General features: G+C 42.0%; 1 protein-coding gene across 11 annotated transcripts in view; it reads left to right on the top strand.

Moving 5' to 3' along the window:
* Nucleotides 1–18,932, top strand: part of hspg2 (heparan sulfate proteoglycan 2) — a 105,258-nt gene that overhangs the window by 43,994 nt on the left and 42,332 nt on the right. For 10 of the 11 annotated variants that reach the window (XM_054778219.1, XM_054778248.1, XM_054778254.1 and 7 more), the window contains 28 exons: nucleotides 413–585; nucleotides 715–753; nucleotides 2,166–2,291; nucleotides 2,422–2,619; nucleotides 2,691–2,810; nucleotides 3,343–3,474; nucleotides 3,793–3,937; nucleotides 4,272–4,429; nucleotides 4,521–4,661; nucleotides 4,789–4,952; nucleotides 5,910–6,089; nucleotides 6,186–6,382; nucleotides 6,880–7,027; nucleotides 7,142–7,269; nucleotides 7,372–7,458; nucleotides 8,520–8,578; nucleotides 8,735–8,793; nucleotides 8,923–9,063; nucleotides 9,227–9,400; nucleotides 9,946–10,125; nucleotides 10,209–10,327; nucleotides 10,421–10,532; nucleotides 10,691–10,804; nucleotides 10,998–11,125; nucleotides 11,353–11,439; nucleotides 18,147–18,214; nucleotides 18,319–18,383; nucleotides 18,493–18,633. In XM_054778219.1, coding sequence (XP_054634194.1) covers nucleotides 413–585; nucleotides 715–753; nucleotides 2,166–2,291; nucleotides 2,422–2,619; nucleotides 2,691–2,810; nucleotides 3,343–3,474; nucleotides 3,793–3,937; nucleotides 4,272–4,429; nucleotides 4,521–4,661; nucleotides 4,789–4,952; nucleotides 5,910–6,089; nucleotides 6,186–6,382; nucleotides 6,880–7,027; nucleotides 7,142–7,269; nucleotides 7,372–7,458; nucleotides 8,520–8,578; nucleotides 8,735–8,793; nucleotides 8,923–9,063; nucleotides 9,227–9,400; nucleotides 9,946–10,125; nucleotides 10,209–10,327; nucleotides 10,421–10,532; nucleotides 10,691–10,804; nucleotides 10,998–11,125; nucleotides 11,353–11,439; nucleotides 18,147–18,214; nucleotides 18,319–18,383; nucleotides 18,493–18,633 — 3,583 coding nt within the window. The remainder of the gene's footprint in view (nucleotides 1–412; nucleotides 586–714; nucleotides 754–2,165; nucleotides 2,292–2,421; nucleotides 2,620–2,690; nucleotides 2,811–3,342; nucleotides 3,475–3,792; nucleotides 3,938–4,271; nucleotides 4,430–4,520; nucleotides 4,662–4,788; nucleotides 4,953–5,909; nucleotides 6,090–6,185; nucleotides 6,383–6,879; nucleotides 7,028–7,141; nucleotides 7,270–7,371; nucleotides 7,459–8,519; nucleotides 8,579–8,734; nucleotides 8,794–8,922; nucleotides 9,064–9,226; nucleotides 9,401–9,945; nucleotides 10,126–10,208; nucleotides 10,328–10,420; nucleotides 10,533–10,690; nucleotides 10,805–10,997; nucleotides 11,126–11,352; nucleotides 11,440–18,146; nucleotides 18,215–18,318; nucleotides 18,384–18,492; nucleotides 18,634–18,932) is intronic. The other variant, XM_054778239.1, reaches the window with a different exon arrangement.

Here is an 18,932-nt window from a genome sequence, read left to right on the forward strand (position 1 = left end):
ATCAGAAAATACACAGGCAAAACTTATGCTACCCAGTCTAAAATTGAGCATAGACATTCAGTGCTATTTATTGATTAAGTATAATGTAATAGGACACACCTGGGCAACAAAACACACCTGTCAGTCACATGTTCCAATACTTTGGGGTGGGTTCAAACAAAAGGTGCTATCATTAAAATTGTGCATCTGATCCAGATGTAAGTACCTGGTAATAAAAGCTGAAAGTTGCTGGTATTCATCTTTTGATGTTAAACCCATGATGTTTTTGGTCTACAGCAAAAATAAAGAAATTGGCCTCACTGTTTCAATACTTTTGGACAGAACTGTGTAACTTATCATAATGAATGAATTACATTTTCAGAAGACGCACTGTCTATTCGGGAACTTCACCAAGCCTTTCTTGCTCTTACAGGAAGGTGGTTAGAGAGAATGGCGTTGACGTATTTGTGGAACTGGACGTGGGCTCTAACTACAACAGCAACAGCGAACAAATTCGAAGTGTGCTGTACAGCGTAGTGCAGAATGGCGAAATTGCCTCCTATGTCACATCAGTAGAGGGCTTTCAGTTCAGACAGCTTGGAGAAGGTAAGGACCACACACTGGAGCTGCTTGCTGACAGGCTCATTGACACAGGAGGTTGCAGTAGGTTGTGACAAAATAGGATCCACCATATGTGGTAAGGCAGGGCTGCTAATATTTCCTTCTGGTTTCTAGTTCAACCTCTGCCCTCAGTGGAGCCCATAGCGGTGCCAGGTTTGTACTGTGTCACGTAGCGCTGCATGGCGACTGAGCCGACTGTGCTGTAGAAGCAGTAGGATGGCTGTACGTAGTGGCTTTAGGAAAAGCCTTTGATGACACGTGCAAAGTGCAAACTGTCACGTGGTCTCCTGAATGTTTTGCATGAAACATCAATGAAAAATAGCATTGCACAGTAATAAAAAGAGGACCCTCGCATGGCATGACTTTATTTTTATTATTGCTCCACCTATCTATCTGCTATACACAATTTGTGTCCTTTTTATTGTAAGTGTAGTGCAGCGATGACATAACTAAGTTTAAATGTTGCAAAGAAATAGAAACAAAAGGCAGATATGGCATCTGTAAAGCTGACTATTACAATATGGATAGTTTAAAGAGAAGGTTCTGCTGTATGTTATGTGACAAAAACATTACATTGTGATATATTATTTCAATTAAGTATTATTTGCTTGAGGGGACAAAAATAACAATACAGTCGTCCCTCGTCATATCACGGTTCGAATATCGCTCCCTCACTATATCGCGTTTTCAAACGAAAAAATTAATAAATTATCGCTGTTTTGTGGTTGACTATGGCATATTATTAGTCAAAAATATTGAAAGACAAGTTATATGCAGTATTCTGGTCACTAAGTATGTATGTTATGAAATATGACGTTAGATTACATTACCTTTCGCAATGCATGGAGACTGGCTACTGAACCAGGAGAGCCGAGCCGACATGCCGTGGCTGAGATTGAGTGGAAAAAAAGGTTCTCCTCTCATTCCGTGTGGAAGTGGTAAATTTTTTGCTCCTTTGTCTTTCTTCCCCATTCTGTTTGAAAAGCTTTAAGTTTAGAACAAGTAAATTGGAGAGGCTGACTTGTTAGCTTGGTAGCTTGCTATGCCCTGCTTTGTCCATGCAGTGATCCCACAGCCTACGTAATGTGATGTAAACAAATAATAATTCAGTGTAAAAGTGACTATTGGGGTGTTATTTCATGTCTACATGGCTCTAATAATGTCAAAACCCGTATTTAGAAAGTCATACATAGGTAATAACAGGTAATAACTACAAAAATATTCCATTTATTAATATTGAATTCTACTTTGCGGAAATTATTTTATTGCGGAACCAATTAACCACGATAAACGAGGGATGACTATACAGTATTTTTGTAAAAATAAACTCCCCACCTCAGTAAAAGCCTTACCCCAATAATATTCTGGTACACAAGAAATATTTGTAATGTAAAAGTGCCTAGAAAATGCCCAAGTACAAATCGACTGATCCTTTTACTATCAACTTGCTGTTAGTTGCTTAATTTGTGTTGTGATGTGATGCAGTGCATTGGTTGTCCTGAAGTGTTGTTGGCTTGCATGTTGATCCTTCAACACATCCTCCTCCCCATCTGCATCTTTCTTAGTACCCCCCATCATCAGACCCTGCATGCCGGATGAGCACAGGTGTGGTGACGGGACTTGTATCCTGTTGGAATACCTGTGTGACAACCGGCCGGATTGCCGTGATATGAGTGATGAGAACAATTGTGGTGAGTTGCTTAAGCTTGACCGGCTGGCAGGTTGTAGCTCGGTTGGCCCCGGCATGAACAGATGATGTGCCATGTGTCTCTCACTGTGTCTTCACCACAGTTGCTAAGTTTAACCAGAGATCTGTTGCAGATATGATAAGGCCCGTTATCCCAAGTGTACCCACCCGTGCCACCACAACTGCCATCGCTAAACCTCCGCAGCCACCCGTCATTCCAGGATTCTGTAGAGCGGATCAAGCAAAATGCCAGAGTGGAGAGTGTATCCCTCGAGACTACATCTGTGACGGAGAGAGAGACTGCTTGGACGGAAGTGACGAATTCCGATGTGGTAAGTGGTGCACACCTGCACATACGCGCACGCCCTACAGCAGCATTGGCACTTCCTTCTTGTCTTTACAGGAACTCCGTCGCCATGTGAACCAAATGAGTTCAAGTGCAAAAACGGTCGTTGTGCCCTCAAGCTATGGCGTTGTGATGGAGACAATGACTGTGAGGATAACTCCGATGAGCTAGACTGCCGTGAGTCTCCATCTAAGACACTGTTCAGACTTGCATCCAGACTGATGTGATGATGACTGGGAAACTTCTTGAACATGTGTCTAGGGAGACAGCTTGCCCTCGGATGTCACTTTCCTATTCTATAGCCAGATATCAAAGTTATTTTTCAATAAGGAAGTTTGCTGTGGAAAAGTTACAAGACTGTATTGTGTTCCCTGTGTCTGGAAACTTTGACAGCTTTTACTTGAATGAATTCTATTCATTTTGAATGATATCGGTCAAATACTGTACATCTTTGTTCTTTTTGCACACTTTACACCTTCCAGGCTTTGTTTGGATCGCCACAACATTTGGAAGGCCTTCTTAGCAAACAAATGTTTTGTAATGGTAATAGCATAACCCTGGCTTATTATAGTGCGATACTGAATCTCTTTAAAACCTTAAAAATGTCCACTAGTGATTGGCTCACTCAAGACTTACTCGAGAGCCAGTCCAGAACTGATGCAAAAAGATTTATAATCAGCAAATTGTGTCCAACTTGTTATCACTACAGCCACCAAGGGTCCTGATGACAGGTGTGCTCCAGAGCAGTTTGAATGCCTTAGCGACCGCACTTGCATCCCAGCTAGTTACCAATGTGACGAAGAGCCAGACTGCCCCGACCGCTCGGATGAATACGGTTGCAGTAAGTGCGCACCCCACTTGTCTATTTCTTTGTAGTGCTCTACATTTTGCACTGTCTCACTTTTGCTTCTTTGGTCTACCTCTGAGCTCCTACTTCTAAGCTCCTACACTGTGAGCAATTCTCTGTGAAGCACACGCTCTTCACATATGGATCAGCTGAGACACAGAGCTTTTTGGGAAACATCCTCTTCATGGAACTAAAAGCGAATTATTTTGCATTCATGAGCCTCACTGCATCACCAAATTCTTAGCAGCTTTTGTGTAAATTAACTGTGGATCTTAAGGAAGGTTCTTTTTTTTGTTTTTAAACACTTCACAGCCCCTCCCTCGGTGACAAGCCCACCAGAAGAATCCTTTCAAGCTGCACGGGGAGCTACAGTGACATTCACCTGTCAGGCTGTTGGAGTGCCAACACCCATCATCACTTGGAGACTGAACTGGGGACACATCCCTATCAGCGGCAGGTGGGTTTGCTGGAAACCATCATTAGCACTGTCATTTTAGATTATTCTGGGTTATTTAGTTTAGGTAATATTCAGCTCAGTCCGTTGAGGTTTCTCATCAACGCTCTATGAGTCACAGGCTTCTTTTATGGCCACTTTTAAAGCAGCTACAAACTTGTCAGCAGCTATTTTTGAGCGGTATTTCAGTCCTCCCTCTTAATCACATTCAGACTATTTTCAATGACTGACACGTTTGATGTATCACTGCTTTGTCATCATTATTTGTGAGAATAGAGCAGATGTAATTTTGCACAATATCTATCAATGTCAATTTCTTGTGTCCATATGATACCAGAATCTCCATGACCAGTGAGAATGGTCGCGGCACCCTCACCATTCGTGACGTGAAGGAGGCCGATCAGGGGGCCTACACTTGCGAGGCCATCAATGCCAAAGGTCTGGTGTTTGGTATTCCTGATGGAGTGCTAACCCTTACATCGAATCCCAACCCAGGTACACTTGAGCAGACACTGGACAGTTTTCATGGAAAGCCATGCATGAATTCAAGTTCAAGTAAGCAGACAAATGGCTTTGATCTTGCCAGGAAACTGCCCAGATGGTCACTTTAGTGTGGAAGGTCGTTGTGTTTCCTGCTTCTGCGCTGGAATCACCAAGAATTGCAAGGGCACTGGACGCTACCGCAATCAGATCAGTCTGCGCTTCACTGAAGAGGAAGACTTTAAAGGTACAGATTAAATTGATTTAAAGAATCAAATTCAAACTGCCACCTGAAATACAGAAGTGTTCACATCATTCTTGACATTTAAGCTCCAAAGCTGGTAGATTGAATAGGCTTGTTTTGTAACTCTCAGGAGTGAATGTCAGCTACCCATCTCGGCCAGGGGTCCCTCCTCTTTCCTCCACTCAACTGCTCATCAACCCTGAGATGGAAGAATTCCAGCTTGTTGATTTGTCACGTCGCTTTCTCAACCTGGATTCTTTCTGGACCTTGCCTCGCCAGTTTCTTGGCAATAAGGTATAACCTCTACAAAATCTTCGTTGTTTTGCATACAGCAGTGCTTCTCAAAGAGTGGTGCGTGCCCCCTCAGGGGGACTTTCACTGTCACTGTTGTTTGGCCTCTACCTGCAAACTGCAGACAGATGACGGTTTCTCAAGGAAGCCATTAAAGCATGTCATTTATGACATTCACATGATACAAATCATTTCTCTGTGACATTCAACTTAAACGAAATGCATTAAAATATGTAGCCCTAATTTACATTGACTGAGTGATTAGCATTAGTCATTTACTGTACATAGCAATTGGAAACGCCACCAAATTTGACAACTAACTAGACATTTAAATGTACATTCCACTTAAGCAGATGATGCATAATGAGCATAACACATTTTGTACGGATCAACAAGAGACGGGGCTGGCACATTGATTGCACATCCCAACAGCAGTAGCTACTTCCTGACTATGGCAATTTCCTGAGGACAAACCGAACGTAGAGGCATACCTGCAAATGAGACTCATTATATAAGCGATAAACCAAATGTAAAAAAGTTATATACCATTTGACAAGGAATAAGCTGATGAAGCTGACACGTGCCCAATGTTTACAACTTTAAAAAGTGTTATTGTGCTGTCTTTCAAAATGCACATCCCTGTCAATCATGTTTTGAGAAACACACAGAGTAAACATTCATGTTTAAATGTTACAAACTAAGTTAAAAACTGACCTTGGAAATTGTTTTGACTTGTTGCAAATGTTGTCAGCAAATGTTATTGATCTATGTTGATAATCAGGTGATGGGGGGCAAAAATGTTCTCGGAGGGCATGACAAAAAACACCTGAGAACCACTGACATACAGTCATGTGAAAAATGACCTATGAGGCTATAGATGGGAAACCATGGGGTGTCCTGTTTTTTGTCATGACTGAACGTACATTTCAAATTGAATGAAAATCATCCGTCTGTTTATAGATTGACTCCTATGGAGGATCCCTGAAGTACAAGGTGCGCTACATATTAGCTCGAGGTCTGTCTGAACCTGTGGAGAAGCCGGATGTAATCCTTGTTGGAAATGGACGAAGGCTTATATACCGCAGAAGCAGTGCCGTCCCTGCTAGTGTGGTCAACCAGAGAGAAATCAAATTCACTGAAGTACGTACTTGTTGTACACTAAAGAATGATTTGCTATATATACAGTATGTAAACATGATATGGTTTCATGAGTGTAAACATTTTGTGATGGTGAAGGATAACTGGCAACACTCCAGCGGCCGGCAGGTAAGCCGTGAGGAACTATTGATGACACTGGCTAACCTGGACAGCATCAGCATCCGCACAATCTATGACAACCACATGGTCAGCGTGGCACTCAGCGATATTGTCATGGACACCACCACCGTGGAGTTCAGCACTCGAGGTCACGCTAAGGATGTTGAAGAGTGCAGGTAAGAAAAACAAGCTGGACATCTGTGGTGGCTTTGTTTGTAAAATTCCATAATAATCCCTGAATGTTTGAGGAAGCATCCAGGGTCCCCATCTTGCCGGGAAAGCAATAATCAATAATAATCTTTAGTATGTTTTAGTATCCAAAAGTGAAGACGTGCTGCATTACAGTCATAATAGTAATTGTAGGGTGTTATGAGCATAAATATGAAATAGTCCGGAGCCCAGTGGCATATTGTAACAAAACAGTAGCAAGGAGCACGAGTGTGTCTTTGGATCATAACTTTCCAGGAGACCTTTTCAGGATATTTTATTTCAACCCATGAACATCATTGAATGTCATTCAAAAGTCGTATTCATTTATGCTGTTATTTAAATCCTAATATCTAGTAATAATATCAAAGTTGGTGGTGTCATTCTCTATAACATTCGGTTGAGAATGATATGATATGAATGATATGAACCTTTGCTTTATGATGGTCACATTTATGGTTCCCAGATGTCCCCCTGGATATACGGGCCTGTCCTGTCAAATGTGCTCCTCTGGCTTTGAGCGTGTCCCTGGTGGCTCCTATCTGGGCACCTGTGCTGGTTGTAACTGCAATGGACATGCCAGCGCCTGTGATCCAATCAGTGGACACTGTCTGGTAAACACAAGGGATACACCTTCCCACACTCTGCCACTACACACTCCCTTCCTTCATGGAACAGTTGAAGGCCTGCTTTTGATTAACTTTTTTTCTCCTGATTATCTACTGCAGAGCTGCCAGCACAACACAGAAGGCGCTCAGTGTGACAAGTGTCGGGCAGGTTACTTTGGTGACCCAAGACGAGGCCGGTCCGATGACTGCAAGCCCTGCCCTTGTCCATACTATGAAACCTCCCGCCGGTAAGCTCAGTCAGATATTTGAACACAATAGTGCATTCATTCCACATGCTACTTATTAACCCACCACTGTAAATGTTCACCTCTGGCTCTTTGTCACCGCAGGTTCTCCGACACCTGCTTCCTTGATTCTGACCAACAGCCAACATGTGATGCCTGCAGGCCCGGTTACACAGGAAGACGTTGTGAAAAGTGAGAGAATTAAACCTTTTATTATGAATGACAGTAGAATAGATGATGGTAACACTATAATGTTCAAATGTACAGTGGAACCCTTTTTATACAGTTTTTGCAGGATTTGATTTCAATGAAAATCATACGAAAACTAATTACATTTAATTTTTTGTTTGCTGTCTCGATTATCGTGCGGCCAAACAGTGCAACTAACAAACTAGTCGAGTGCCCAACCAAAGTATCCACACATTGGTGACTGAGTCTCTTTGAAGAATGGATAGTGGATAGTGGATAGTTTTAGTGTTGGGACACTATAGACTGAGGACCAGGGAATCCTTTAATCATCTTTATTATGGGTGTGTGAGTGCTTTATTTGTTCATAGAACGCACACGGAACCATGAACAACTGTATCTGTCTCCTTCTGTCCTCCTTACAAGCCCCGGGCGGTATGTGTAGGAATCTGTGGGTTTTTTTTTTTTTAATGTAGGACAGCTTCAAAAAAACGTTACAAGTGCTAGAACTTTGATAAAGAAGGTAAGAAACACTATTTAACTCAAGAAGGCACTCGTAGCAAAGTCCAAAGGTAGTGTCTGTTAAAATAGGATTGTAATGTAAAGGTTCCTAGTTAACACAGCTTGCAGGGGAATGGTTTAAGGGAGACACATAACTGTGTAATGATGATTGTAGCTGCTGCTAAAGTTTAAAGTTAATAAAGTTCAAGTGAGCATGTATACAGCCCTAACCGTCTACTCTTTAAAAGTTAGGTTTGTAACAAACTAGAAGAAAGAGCGTACGCATGGCTCCCTAAAAACCTCTTATGAGCTATTTTTATTGTCATTGTTATATTTGTCCAAACAAAGGTACATTTAGTTGTATCAGGCATTAAACTTAACAAGAAACTGAAGAAACAAGGGAGGTCTAGTAATTTTTTCCATGACTGTATATGCATTTTGTTTTGTTTTCTGCTTATAAAACTACAGTTTTTCCTTAAAATATGTTTTGTGTTTCTTATGGGAAAAACTGGTTTGGTTTTTGTTCACTGTATTGCACATTGTTCGCTACTATCACTTTTTTGCAGATGTGCTCCTGGTTACCAGGGTAACCCTCTTCTGCCAAATGGAAAATGTGTTCCTCAGCGTGAGTGCCTTTTTCTAAAATTTCTAGTTTGTTCGCCTTGCAGTAGTGTTGACAGTAGAATGTGCTAATGGTATAAGGTATGTAGCGTTTCTGGAACACTCCCACGTGAACTTTCACCTCTATAGGTCTTTATCTTTCCACTACTCCCCCCTGCAGAAACCAAGTGTGACAACAGAGGAAGCATCAGCTCAAGCAGCAGGCCATGCACCTGCAAGGTATACATGGCAAAGTGCACCTCAGCGAACATACATAAGAACCGTTCTTCTTGTTTTCCTTTTCATATCCCGTTTCATTAAAGAAATGATCCTGGCGGGCAATATGATCTGTTTTTATTTACGTTGCAGAACAATGTGGCAGGCGCTCAATGTGATGAGTGCAAGCCTGGCTTCTTCCACCTATCAGGGAACAACCCCGAGGGCTGTCTGCGTTGTTTCTGCATGGGCGTCACCAAACAGTGTGCCAGCTCTACTTGGAGTCGAGATCAGGTACAGCAGACATGAATAGGAAAGGGAGGGGTACATTTTTGATTTTTGCACTCTTGCTGGCTCAGCATATCCTTGCAGCCACTGCATGGAGGGAGACAAAGAGGGAGTGAATAGTATTTGTGGTATACATTTTAAGTTACATCTCAGGTAATGTGTTTTTTAGGTGCGAGGAGGAGTAAACGGGCAGCTTTTTACACTCACCAACAGTGGCAATACGAGAACTATTACTGAGGGCATCTCTCAGAGGGGCCCCTCAGAGGTTGTCTACCGCTACTTTAGCAGTATCCCCGACGACATCTACTACTGGGTCATGCCTGAAAGTTTCAGAGGAGATAAGGTGAGACAAATCAACAAAGTACAGTGCACGCAAGGGGAGAGGAAGGAAAACATAAATCGGGTGTTTCATTTAGCTCCATTTTTCTGCCCTTTCTGTCGCACACAATCATGCCTCAACATGTTGGACCTGGACCTGCCCGTGCAGCTGAGCTCCTTTGAACCTTAAATTCAGAGTGAAGCACAGATGTCTTGTGACTTCTCCTTCACTATCATAGCCTGGGCGGGGAAATACCTTTCCACCATTAGCCTAAGAAAATAGTTTAGTTTTTGTCTTGGCAAAGCAACAAAACTACTCAATCTGCTGCATCCACAACACTTTACCAGTTTTAATTCTCCACCAATCTTCAGATGTTAGAGATTACATGCCGATATCCAATGATATTTTTTTTCATGATATCTGAGACCTCAGCTGAGGTAGCTGAGGTCAAAGGTAAAACTGATTGACTTGTCGTTAGCACATAGTAAAGTACTGATTTGACAACACATTGTTACTTACTCTTTTTTTGTTGTTGTTCACATGAGCATTTCTGTTCACTATGCTACCAGGTGACAGCCTATGGTGGGGAACTTCGCTACACTGTGCGTTTTGAGCAGTTTCAGCGTTCACTGGCGATTGATGGTCAGCCAGATGTGGTTCTCCAGGGCAACGGCATCTCTCTGGAGCATTACACCCAGACCAAAACCCACCCGCGTGTCTCACAAACGGTCACTGTGACATTCAGAGAGGTTTGCGTCACTCTCAGGGCCTATCCTGTTACTTAATGGACCCCAAAATACTAGTTTGCTAACTTTTCTCTGTTTCCTGGTAGTCTGAATGGCGTCGCACTGATGGGCAGTCGTGTACACGGGAACACCTCCTCATGGCTTTGGCCGATGTTAGCACCTTACTCATTAGGGCCACATATGCGGACAACATGGCAGAGAGCAGGTATGATGGGAGAACCCCGCTTGAGCACATTTATATCGACTGACATTAGTCATTTAAAGATGGCTGCACCTAATGGCAAATTACCCTGTACAGTATATCAGACATCAAGATGGATGTCGCTGTTCCTCACTCAACTGGGAATGAACGTGCCCTGGAGGTGGAAGAGTGTGCTTGCCCCCAAGGATATAGAGGACCATCTTGCCAGGTATACCGTTTACACTTGTTTTTTGAATTAATAAATCAAGAGGAGCAGCATATTTACGGAGAATTTGCAGAGAAAAAAGACTGAGATAATTTTTGCTATACCACCCTCTCCTTTGTTGATATTTTTTCTCACCTGAGGTGCATTCCTTGGTATTGCAGGACTGTGAAGAAGGTTACACTCGAACCTCCTCTGGTCTTTACCTGGGCACTTGTGAGAGGTGCGACTGCAATGGGCATGCCAGCAGTTGTGATCCGGAGACCGGCAGGTGTCTTGTAGGTCTTATTGTACTTTTCATCCCTTAGTTATTTTCGACTGTTTTAACTTGCTATCATTTCTGCACTGGAATGCAATAATGTTTTTTTTGGCTAATCCCAACACACGAAACCAAGCCTTGTGCACTGTGTATCAACCTCTCAGCACTGTGTATCAACATCTCTCTTTGTATGCGTCTGACCTGACCAACAGCAATGTCTCCACAACACTGCTGGGCCAAGGTGTGAGCTGTGTGAGACTGGTTACTATGGAAACCCAACAACGGGAGGTGCTCAGGCATGTCAGCCTTGCCCATGTCCAGGGACTGCGTCCAGCAACCAGTAAGTTTAAGTATAAACTGATGTTCAGAATGGGTCAGTTTAGGTATGAATGGTGGAATTTCAAAGGAGATCTCACCCAGGAAAGCCAAAGTCAGATTGGCAGTAGGCACATGCTCAGTGCTGTGGTCAGCGCTCCAGTCTACTATGTTGCAAGTTCTCTTCACTTGTAATGAATGATTGTTTGCAGAAACGACACTACATTTTTACTTCACATACTTTTTAAACAGATTCTCCCCAACCTGTTATCTCGAATCTGATGGTCAACCAACCTGTGACAGCTGTCCCCCTGGATATACTGGCAGACGCTGCGAGAGGTACACCATGCTCTTCCTCGGTTCCTTTTCCCCTACATCTTCTGCTCAGGGCCATTTGGACACCGCTGAAGGTTTGGGGTTACTCTGTGGGCCGGCAGCAATGTTAACAGAGGCTGGCACTAGCATCCAATGGTTTTCTTCATAGGAATGGGATGTACGCATGTTGGTGGTTCACTTTAGTTTTGTGTGTTTTTTTCATTGGCAGTGGAGGAATGAGAGACCCATTCTCAAATTGGCTTTAACTGTGCTTGTGGAGATCTTGAATATGAGACAACTTTAATTTCATATGTTCTGGGATAGACACATCTTCTTAAGGGATAACTTGTTCTTTTCTGCCGACCGTGATTTTGTTCTATGTTGAAAAATAGTTTGTGCAAGTAGGCTAGTGCTTTATGTCTTCTGGTAACCTTCAGTTTGGTTTGTGGACTTTTGGCTTTGTTTTGTACGTTTTGTTTTCTCAAAGGTTGCTTTCTGCTTCAGCTTTGTGCTATGCTGGTTGCATACATTTAAAGGCTCTGTTGGCTTATGTGATCTGTCTGCACACACAGCAAATGGATTTTCTGGGTTTCTTTAACATAAATGTAGCTGAGGCATTTATGAGTCTGAAAAAGAATCTTTGCTGCTGTGACGGCAAAGATGACAAGGAGACTTTGTTGGAAATGCAACTGTCATATAATTTCATATTTAAACATGTATATACCAGCAACCATCCTCATTGTGCTGTTTTGACATTAAGAGAGGAGATGCCATCTGCAGACAGTTGTGGGGACCCTTTCCAAGAGAAGATGCTAGATGGCTATCTCCCTTTGGGATGTGGAGCAGAAGCTGTATTAAATTACAGCTTGGATAAAGTGATCAGACCCTTTGGAAGTGGAGACAGTGATGACGATGACTACCTTTGGCCTGACACCACTGCACATACAACCGTCCTCCCAAGCAGGAAAATACTTTCTACTCCTGCTCACCGTCGCACCACCCTTTCTGTTCCAAAAATTGTGACCGGCAATGTTTCAGTCACTCCCACTAGGTCAATAGCGACCAGACTCCCACCACGCTTCATGCCTGACCAAAACACTAGGCACTCCAGCTTCCAGCACCTACTCCGGATTCATCTGAACACCTTTAACCAGCGTCTCACCATGCTAGAAAGCAACACCCTCGATATGAGGGAAAGCATCCATAGAATGGAGGATCAACAGAGTGATCTCAGCTCCAAGCTGAAGGAGCTTATTGCTGTTGAGTCAGCAATAGAAAAGACCAAGAGGGTCAGTGAGCTAGAGAAGAGCTACACAGACATGGAGGCCCGTTTGAGTAGACTCGAGGGAAGGCTGGAGATCCTGATTGATGGCTTCACAGCCCTCGCTCAGGAGATGAACAAAATGAAACGTTCAAGACACACTTCCCGCTCGTCAGAGGAAAGGTCGGCCCTGCCTTCACTGAACACTGTGCTTATACCCCCAGTGTACTCAACACCACCGCCTCCTGGCAGAAGCACACAAACAAAGAGACCACTCACCCATCAAGCCACAGTACCCAAAAGCATACCTACCCCAAATCTCCCTGATAGTAAACCCACTCGTTCACCTCGGAAAAGTAAAAATGTCAAATTGGCAGCCACTGCAAAAAGTCAAGTCTCTAATTCTACACTAAAGGCAAAAGGAAATGTTAACAACGAAGCTCACCCTCGATTCACAACTAAACCCACAACTACAGCAAAGCCTGAGGAGAAGAGCAAGAAGCCTAATGTGACAGCTAAACATGTTTCCCAATCAAAGCACACAAGGCTAAAGCATGTTCAAGATGAGGCAACAATCACTAAATTTCAACTGGAGCCACCATCTCACAGAGAAACCCCTGCAGGAACCCCCCGTAATCGTGGACATAACAAACCATTTAGGTCAGATGAACCACTTAGAAAGAACGACCAAAGGGGAGTAAAGGATGCAGTGAAAACAGACAATTCTAACAAGGTTGTGAGTGCAAAGATCAGGCCTAATGCCACAAGAATAGCACTGACTTCTCCTTCATCCAAAATCACCACTGCAAATAAACAGAACACATCGACAAAAGCAACATTAACTCCTGTAAGATCCACAGTGGCGTCTGCAAAAAAGCTGAACACAACAACAAAAAGATTTGCTCCCCCGAGAACCACAAAGAAGTCAAATACACCAACAAAATCCACATTGACTCGTCCTCGAACAAAAGCAACTACTACAGTAAAGAAGTCATCAGTGAAAACGCCCAAATCTAAAGCAAAAGCTAAAGCTAACCCTGCAGTGAAAGCAGGGAAAAAGACACGGCAGAAAGACAAGACAAATACTAGATCTGGAATTTTGGAACTACTGAGGTTATTGAAAGGGGGGCAAACATCTACAAAGCAGAAAAATCACAATGATGGTTCTCTTCATGTTGTTCTGGGAAGGCTGGCCATCCCTATACGGATTATCCCTGATGAGTAGTGCATATTGTGCTATCATTGGTTTGTTTTATTTTCTCACCGAGTTTATATCCATTGGCTCTTAATTTATGTTGACTATAACCATATGTAGGGAACTCGATGAAGGGCTTGATTACTGTATATGACACTGTATGTACTGTATGATGTTTCGCTTTTAAGTTTTGTGTTTTTGATCTTATTCATGGCCATGCAAAGTTGTTGTGCCTGTTGCACAGAAGTCGTACAATGAGGGGACAGCTTAGCGTTAGTACTGTATCTCTTATTTGATGATTTGTTTCAGTTTTTTGATAACTTTACTACCTCAAGCTTTGCACCACTTATTGGCTAGCTCAAGGTCATGCCTATCACGTTTTTTATAGTGGCCGCAGTCACTTTATTTGTTAGTTCCATGCCGGCATGTAGCCTATATACAAGTATACTGAGGGTTGTTTTAGATCTTAAAATAAAGACACAAAACAGTGATACAAAAAGTGTATGCTTTTGTGTGTCGTATTAAAACCGAGCATCAAGAACTGTAAAAATCAATCCCTTTAATTGCCATGAAAGGGAGACATTTGGTCCCCAGATGTGAAATTCTAATGCTGTTAAACACAGCACATGGGATTAGTTTATTATTTGAAAGCTGATGACAGTTCTGTCAGTTGTATTATCACTAAATATGTTTGATCTAACAAGAGCATCACCAGTCGAGCGGTGGCGTGGTTTCAGACTTATCCGATTAGTCTGTCTTTATGGAAACCTAAGTGTGAATGGCGCACTTTCAGTTTATTATGTTGGAATGTTAGGTTGCTTGTGAAAGAATGGATAGTTTGAGGTTCACTGGAAATGACAAGAAGGATGATGCATACTTTGCAATTCAATCTGATGTAGAAATGACCAATACTCTCATGGAGCAGTATTCCCTTACATGCACGTAAACATTTGTCAGATTCATGTCAATGTCATTAATCTGACTGAGATATGAAAATAAATGCAATACTTGAATCTTCCGTTAGTGAAAATTGGGCGTCTACAGCATGTCTCAGAAGTTAGAATAGTTTCCCAACATGGAAGCGGTTTGTTGACACTTGACCTTCGGAGCTGCCATAGGACAGGTGAGGTAAGACTCAAGGTGATCTGCATAGTCTGTACTTGGACCAGCCTTTCCTCTGGTGGTAGTGCTTTGCTGCTGGCTGGGGTGGATGGCACATTGTCTAACTTCCTCACACTCTTAGCTTAGCATCTTGTCGTCCAACTGAGTATATTACCTGTCCAATATTTCTGGTAATTTATGTCCCTCTGAGTCTTGTGTGTTTTTTTGCTGTACTACAGCGATACTGTATGTACAGTGTCTCACAACCATGAATGGACCCCTCAAATTTCAGCAAGCATTTTTATTACAGGGACAATTCTAGAAAGTAAACAGAAATGTATTGTGGTTAAGTGGTTCCAGACCAGATCATCATCATTTTCGTGAAGTGGGATTCCTGATTTATAAATCAAATATTTTCGTAGTTATAGCACAGAAAACCTGTTTGCAACCTTTTAGATACGTTTTTTTAACATTATTAGAGCCCTCGAGGCATGAAATAAAACCCCTATAGTCACCTATACACTCATGGTATTACACAGTATAGTAGACACAATAACAGAAAATAGGCCATTTAAGACTTACAGTAAATAAGACAGTGTTCGTGGGTGTTGCTGTAAGTGTGTTGGGGTGCTAGCGGAGCTGAGTGGGAGGCAGACAGGAAGTGACGTTGGGGGTTCAGAGTTGGCTTTTAGCTTGGCATGGTTTACGGCGACAATCCGTGTATAATTCGTTCATTAATTTTTCAAAATAAAACCAAAACCAAAAAAAAAAAAGTTTTTTTCCAACATTTGTTTCCAGGCCCAAAACCAAAATACGGATAACAAATTGTTTCTCTAATTTGTGCACAGTTAGAAAATGGGCAAAATGGCATTGTCCCAATTGTCTCACTTTGATTTGATGCAAGCCATGTGACCTGGAAATGAAGCTGGACCTTATTCAGAGATGAAAGGTAGCAGCAGGGGGACACTGATTGTTTTGTTTTTCTTATTTTACATTTATTAATTCAATCAAATGTAAAGAACAGTGATAAGAAGCGCATAAAGACAATTTGTCGAGAATCCATTTGAAACTTTGAGTTGACTTGAAAAGGGATTTGGAGGGGTGGAGCCAGCTTGTGTCACTTATGCTAGCAAAGTGACGCTAAGAATTGTGAATTATATTATATATTTTGGCGTGGGTTATGGCAATTTCAAAAGAATGTGTAATTGTGTCATCAAAAGCCTCCAAACTTGCCATTGTGTGTAGTCTTAATTCACTCAGGGAGCCTGTGAAGCAGGATTTCTCCTTATGACGGCTAAGTTTGAGAATTTAATGTTCTAATAAGATTACGCCTTTACTTCTTATGTGCTTTGTGTACTTTGCTCTTATTTTGTAATGTGTTGCACCAGGACGTGACATAACACTCATGGTGCTGGGATGATGAGGAAGCCTATCTTCGGTGATGTGATGTTCACGGTTTCAGTCTGTAGTGATGAATAAATACGCCCTCAGGCTTCATGCTGATGTTGTGTGTTTACTTGGTTCTCACTCGCAAGGAGAGGACCGCTGCCTAACATTTATTGTGGATATGCCGTACTACAAAGCTGCTAATATTAAAGAGACTAGTCCATACACACATACAGTACATAATACTGGCCTGTCATTTACAGTATCTTTCTGTTCATAAAATACAGTAAAATTGGGCATATTTCACATGTAATTTCAAATGGTGATTCATCATGATGAATTCATTTGAAGACTGAAATTAATTCATTTGAAAACTTGGACGTAAAATTTCATACACAAACAATACACAGCTAAGCACTCACCATAGATTCTATTCACCTGCAAGTGTAAGACCACCTCTGACATGTTTCTTTACCATTCTAGTAATCATTAATTACTATTTCAGTTAGTTGATCAAAATAAAACTGTTATTTTTTATGGCCATAAGGCACACCGAACATTATATTAACATTACTGGCACCTAGTAACCAGTGAAGAGTAGTCTTTGAATGCATCTTCTGAATGTCTTATATTTATATTTTAGTTCATTGTGCCATTTTTATGATTGAAAATGCTTAATTTAGGAAAAACAAAACTACATACAATTTGCTCAAGTATGCCTATTTCTGACAAATAATAAGCCTTATTCGACCATAAAACAGCAGGATTTATTCATTAATATATATTTTTTTAAATGTGAGCGTGAAACCGTGAAATTCAAAGTGCGAAGTGTTGAGAGATCAGTGTATAGTTTTACTGTACACTACAAATGACTTAGCACACATCCATTATTGTCTAAATAGCGAGCAACACAAGTGAGTCCTGCCTACAGTCAAGCATGGTGGTGGTAGCGTCTGCATGAGTGCTGTCGGGACTGGGGAGCTGTGGTTCATTGAGGGAAACATGAATTCCAACATGTACTGTGACATTCCCAAGCACAACATGATACCCTTCCTTGGAAGGGCACCGCCATATGGCAGTTTTCCAAAACAATACAGACGATAAAGACCCAAACACACCTCCAAGATCACAATTGCCTTGTGGAGGAGCTGAAGGTGATGGTGAGCACCTGTGGGGCTTCCTCAAGTGGAAGTAAGGTGGAGGACCATAAACTGTCATTATGGAGAAGTGGAAGAAGATTCCAGTAAATCCAAGAGGATTAAGGCTGGATACCAATAGTGCTCGCACTAAATATTAACACTGTGGACACAAGTTGGACATGTTCACAGTGAGGTGTTCTCACTTGTGTTGCCAGCTATTTAGACAATAATGGCTGTGTGTTGACTTTCTTTCAGAGGAGAGTAAATATATACTGCTTTGCAAGCTGTACACTGACTACTCTTTTATCATCCAAGTTTCATTTCTGTAGTAGTGTCCCTGCAAGTGTTGCTGAAATGTGAGGGGTGCACTCAGTTCATCAGAGAGACGTATGATGTTGAATACTTTTTCTGCGGCTGTGCTTTATGCCTCTCTGTGGCAAGCAATCAAAAAAGCTTTATGGGAAAGCTTTTTTGTGTCAAAAGGAAATGCTTACTTCAAAATATTACTTATTACTTATCTTACTGAACTGAATAGCATAAGAATGCCACGTATATTAAGTGACTGCCATTTGTTAGTGATTGTCTGTTTTCTAAAAGATGCACGTCGCAGCTTGTTTGGGTTCACTTTGTCTTTTTTTTTTTAATCCAGATGTGCGCCAGGATACACCGGCAACCCATTACTTGGACAGAGGTGCACGGCTGGTAACGAAGTCACTGGTAAATGCTGAGCTCAGATACACGTCAATATCATGCTTAACTGGGATAAAAAGACAGCTTCCACTGACTGAAACTATCTGCCCTTGGTATCTGTCCCTTTGTAGGTAACTGCTACAACTGTGACCCAAGAGGAAGTGAAGGCTGCAATGGCGGCTCTTGTCGCTGCAAAGTAATTATAACATAATGTCTTTTTGTCATGTTTGTTTCACTTCTTCTGCATGTGTAATTTCAAAGGAATGGCATTATGCATCCCAAGATCACATCCCACTGTCTTATAGATGAACGTTGAAGGCCCATCCTGTTCCACATGCAAGGCTGGAACCTTCCATCTTAGTCAGCAAAACAAAGATGGCTGCCTGTCCTGTTTCTGTATGGGTGTCACACAGCAGTGCTCCAGCTCTAACTACTACAGAGACCTGGTAAGGCAGATGTGGTCCAGCCATTAAATGGTCTTAGAAAGGTCCATGGTTCCCACTTCAAATATATTTTTGCACTTAATAAAGCTGTTGCAGGGGAAGAAAGATTAAACTGTCAATCAAGTAGCACCACTGCTGAAATACTCTCACCATGCGTGTATTCCTGTTGCAATGAAGGAAAAATTCCAATACACCAGAATCAAAATAGCCTGTCCACCATTTGTCACTGAGGCCAACAGGGTGAAGAGTATGTCTGAGGAAAGAGAAGCTTGCCTGGGAGAGGCCTTGCAAGGCAAAAGGCC

This window comes from Dunckerocampus dactyliophorus, chromosome 1 (genome assembly GCF_027744805.1).
Source record: "Dunckerocampus dactyliophorus isolate RoL2022-P2 chromosome 1, RoL_Ddac_1.1, whole genome shotgun sequence".
Classification (NCBI taxonomy): domain Eukaryota; kingdom Metazoa; phylum Chordata; class Actinopteri; order Syngnathiformes; family Syngnathidae; genus Dunckerocampus; species Dunckerocampus dactyliophorus.